Source organism: Micromys minutus (assembly GCF_963924665.1).
Source record: "Micromys minutus genome assembly, chromosome: 1".
In the NCBI taxonomy this organism is placed as follows: Eukaryota; Metazoa; Chordata; class Mammalia; order Rodentia; family Muridae; genus Micromys; species Micromys minutus.
The window spans coordinates 71,440,939-71,445,463 of record NC_137969.1 but is presented as its reverse complement, the minus strand read 5'-3'; the positions used below and the strand labels follow the sequence as shown (position 1 = coordinate 71,445,463).

General features: G+C 49.1%; 1 protein-coding gene across 1 annotated transcript; it reads right to left on the bottom strand.

Annotated features, from left to right (window-relative positions):
* Nucleotides 1-616: 616 nt before the first annotated feature.
* Nucleotides 617-2,352, bottom strand: LOC308421942 (uncharacterized protein C1orf226; the record flags this gene model as incomplete). Its single annotated transcript, XM_080918424.1, has 2 exons — nucleotides 617-1,185; nucleotides 2,036-2,352. The coding sequence occupies 2 exons, from the start codon at nucleotides 2,350-2,352 to the stop codon at nucleotides 690-692; spliced, it is 813 nt and encodes a 270-aa protein (XP_080774550.1). The 3' UTR covers nucleotides 617-689.
* Between the last annotated feature and the right edge of the window lie 2,173 nt (nucleotides 2,353-4,525).

The window sequence follows — 4,525 nt, the reverse complement described above, 5'->3', positions numbered from 1 at the left end:
ATCTAACTAGATGAGAAAACCCTGGGAACCCTGGGTGACAAGGCTCAACCTTTGAGAAAGTTCTCAAGGCCTTAAACCTCGGAAGTATCTCCTCTGACGCTGGGCCAGAAGCAGAGGAAAGATGAAGGCTAGGGGTCCACACTGCCCTGAGGCTCAAGGGACTATGGTGAGATTATAGTCAAGGTGTAGCTTTCCAGGCCAGATCCCATCCTCAAGGTGAAACCTACCATTCTTCCCTAGCTGTGTTCCCTTCAAGGCAGGGAGTCCCTGGACCACTATGAAAAAAGAGGGACAGGATCAAGAATTGGTGGCCGGGGGGAGGTCAAAGGACAGACAGCATATGAGTCTGAGTAGACAGGCAAAGAGAATTCCTGCTAGATCCATCCTCCTGGGCTGGCGGCCCTGTGAGTCAGTAGGAAGCTGGGAGGAGGATGGGTTCTAACAGCCAGCAGCCGGCAGTCAGAGTGGCTTGCGGAGGAGCAGGATGAGATGCCACTGAGTCTCTCTGCTGTTCTGCAGACTCCTTAACTGGGACTACATGTGGCCATCTGGTCCCATAACACCTCGGGTAGAGAGAAGGCTCTGCCGTGCCTTCCAATGAGGAAGATGAGGGCATGGCAGAGTTGGGCAATGGACTTATGTGTAGTGGAGGACAGAGGGAAGATGTTCAGCAGGGAAGACAAGAGATTCTACTCAAAGGACAGCAGGTCTGGATGAGGGCCCTCATTGTCAAGGGTGGAAGTCCGTGCCTGCAGAGGTGGGCTGCTGTTCTCCCAGGACTCTGCCAGGCTGATGGGGCTCAAGCTGAGTTTGAGGCCATTTCTCTCAATGGGGCCCGGGGAGGAGGATTTCCTGCCCTCAGTTGCCTTTAGCTTGGATTCCTCCTGGGTGTTCTTGTGTATTAGGTCAGGTACCAACAGAGACACCTCACCATTGGGTAGAGCCTGTCCCATCTCCCCCATTTCAGTGGTAGACTCTGGCCGTGAAGTGTCTGCAGAGACAGGCTGAGCAGTGGGTGGAGAGTCCTGGGCCTGTCCAGGTGACAATTCTGTCCCACATTCTAGATTGCTGAGGACAGGCTGTGATGAAATTAGCATGTCTTGGGTGGTCTTCAGGGCCCGAGGGGTTCGCTTCCGGGTTATGGGAGGTGGAGGATCCAGCAGAGGGAAGGCTTCTTGGACTGACCTGGAAGTCCATGACAATGAACACTCAGGCTTTATGGATTCTGCACACCAGTCTGCAAACATTCTCAATTCTCTGCTCCAACTGCCCCTTCAACCACAAAACCCCCACCCCCCAGCAAGTGCTTTCTCTGTTGAGGGCTTCTTCTGGGTTTAGGGTATAGATTTAAGCAACTTCAGCCCAACAATTAGCCATGATGCTGTTCTTTCCTCATCTGGTGCTCACAGTGGCACCAAGTGCTGCCTCTTTGAGGCTGGGTAAAGACTCCAGGGAGCTGAGTCATCTCAGAGCCCAAGTGCTGGGTCTCAATAAGGACACACAAGTCCACAGGCATAGATGTTGGAATTAAGAAACAATGGGAAGGAAAGAGAAGGAGCTACATCGGGCTTCTCCTTCCCTATCGGGCACTAACTCTACAGCAGGAAGGAATGGCTGGCAACAGAACCCATGTGGAGAGTTTCTGGGTAATACCAGGGTTCAAATTCAGTTCCAAATACTAACTTTTGGAACTTGGGTCACCTGCAAATGAAAATACACCTAACACGTAAAGGGCACGGTGGATCATATCTACTATCCCAGGGAAGCAGAGACAGGAGGATTGCCATGACTTTGAAGTTAGTCTGGACTGTGAGTTCCAGGCTAGCCTGGGCTACTGTGTAAAATGGAGCTAAAGCAGAAAGTGCTTCTCTGGTCACAAAGGCTGAAGTGGGCTCTCATGAACACAGGCCCCTCTCCCTGGTTTTCTTGACAAATGCTCACCCCTTCCTTGGTTCTGATCTCTCCTATATGCACTGTGGTTTTGTCTATGCTCCTATCTCTACAACTGCGATAATGGGTGGTTGAGAGGACTCACCTTTCATCCTCCAGCCAGGGTCCATGTGCTGCATCTTCTCCACCAGGCAGCTGGGCCTCAGCAGTCTTGTTAATCTCCATCACTCCTACACTGCCCAGGCTTGAAGACTCCTTTCTTCGCAGAAGGTCATTGACCTTGGCCCCCACAGCTTTGCCCAGATTCCTAAGGTGCTGGCTGCTGCCTACCCTCAGTCCTGGTCCTCCTGGCTCTCCAGAGCTGGGGGTGATGGAGCCTGGGGCCCCAGGTCTGGACAGGTGGGGGAAGGAATGGCTGGGTTGGAGCTTTGGAGTGAGGGTTGTGTTCAAATTCTCAAACATGCTGTGGTCAACTACGAACAAAGAAAGGAAAAGAGAGAGAGAAAGACATGTAAGTGGAGCAAAGTAGGACCCTGAACCTTTCACTTAGCTTTCCTGGTTTTGCAACATACCCAAAACTTATCACCTCCAGAACTTTCTGGAAGCTTTCAGTAAAGATGCTTTTTTTTTTTTTTTTTTTTTTTTTTTTTTTTTTTTTGTAATAGAACACAAGACCAAACATTCCAGTTCCCCACCCAGGCTAATCAGTGAAAGATTCCAGTCATGAAAAGTCGAGCGTTTTCCTTTTAGCTAGCTTCTTCAACGTATGGCTTGACCTCTTTGGCCTTGGTGTCACCAGGCCCTTTGAAGCAGAAAGAGAAAGGGGATGGAGCAATGAAATGTGACATGCTGACACTGTTGTGAGCACATGCTGTGCTCTCTGTCTCAGGCACCAGGACAAGGGACTGCTGTAGGAATGAATGGCAGACAAGGATTCTGGATTGGGCGCTGCCTACTGGAAGCCTCATGTGTTATGCATTCTCTCATGGAATATGGGCCAACAGCTCCTAAGTGGAAGTTGGGAGAGCAGGTAAGCTCATGGACACAGAGGCCAGACAGTCAGTCAGACCCAGTGTGTGGTGAAGCACAAAGGTCCTAACAAACCCATGCTCATTTGCTCCCCATGAGAGCCTAGTGAAGAAGCTCATTCGGCTAGAGAGAGGCTCAGAGTAGTAACTGTGGGCCTTATGTCAGAGTATGAGTTACTGGTTGATTGGAATTAGAATTCAGGTCTTCTGACCCAGTGCTTAGGGTTCTTTCTTCTACTTGGATCATGGGATAGTGATGGAAGATTGTCCTCTTGGGACCCATGTGTGGCTTGAACAATTAGTCTGAGTGTTAGCTTTCTGAGAGGAAATCATTCCCAAGGCTGAGGCCACACTTCATGCATCTTTGTATTTGTATGTTCAACACCATGCTTGGGCCTGTACATGGCAGGCACTCAGTGAGTACCTCAAATGAACTGCCCAAATTAACTTTGAATCATCAAGGACAAGATGGCAGTCCTGAGGTCTGCTGAAATGTCTAGAGCTTCAGGCTCTGTGCTGTGCTGCTCACACACTGTGCTAGATAATTTTATGTCAACTTGACACAGCTAAAGCTATCAGAGAAGGAGCCTCCATTAAGGAAATGTTTCTATAGGGTAAGACTGTAAGCAAGTCTGTGGAGCATTTTCGTAATTAGTGATGAATGGATGGCAGCATCTCTGGGCTGGTGGTCCTGGGTTCTATAAGGAAGCAGGCTGAGTAAGACATGGGGGAACATTAGTAAGGAGCATCCCTCCATGGCTTCTGTATCAGCTCCTGCCTCCAGGTTCCCATACTGTTTGAGTTATTGTCCTAATTTCCTTCACTGATACCTATGGATGTAAAGGCATAAGCCAAATAAACTTTTTCCTCCTCAACTTGCTTTTGGTCATAGGACTTCATCATAACTGACTCCTGGACATTCTCTCTGAAAACTCATCTAGCTTATCCAAGTAGCCAGACTTGGAACCTGACTTTTCCGTGGCCATTGTCCTAGCTTTGTTGTCTTTCTATCACAGGGCTCTCACTGTTAATATGTCTGCTAAGGGTCTATCACAGAAAGCCTTTCCTAAGATTGTCTGAGGCTAAGTCTTTATGTTCAGTCTCACTTGAATTACATTGCTGAGTTCTAGGCCAGGGGGAATGTGTCACTTTCCATGACCTGAGTTGAGCAATCCCAACTGGATCAACCACCTAGACAACGTGTATGTAAAGTGTCCCTGTGTAGCAGGGAGAAAGCCATATGAAAAAGAGTAGGGATAATCTCTCTGGTCTTCATTCTGTTCCATAGGCACATTTCCTCCATGAAATATGGGCTGGTATCTCCTCAGGTCTCCTGGGGTGTGGTGAGAGGGATATGCCAGGGAATTGGGGACAAGTCCCAAGCTGCTAGGACTCCAGATATGCAGCTTTGATGACTGGCAGAGCTCTGGACCTACCCCACAGCTGCTCCTGACCACCCCCTTAAGAGTGTGTCTCACCATGTCACCCACTCTGACATCATTTCCTAGTGTGACCCAAAGTCCTTCTCATTGTCTTTAGACGTGCATTCCACCTGCTAGCAGAGGTGATTCGGAAATGGTTTTCACTATCCCTCTACATCCACAAAG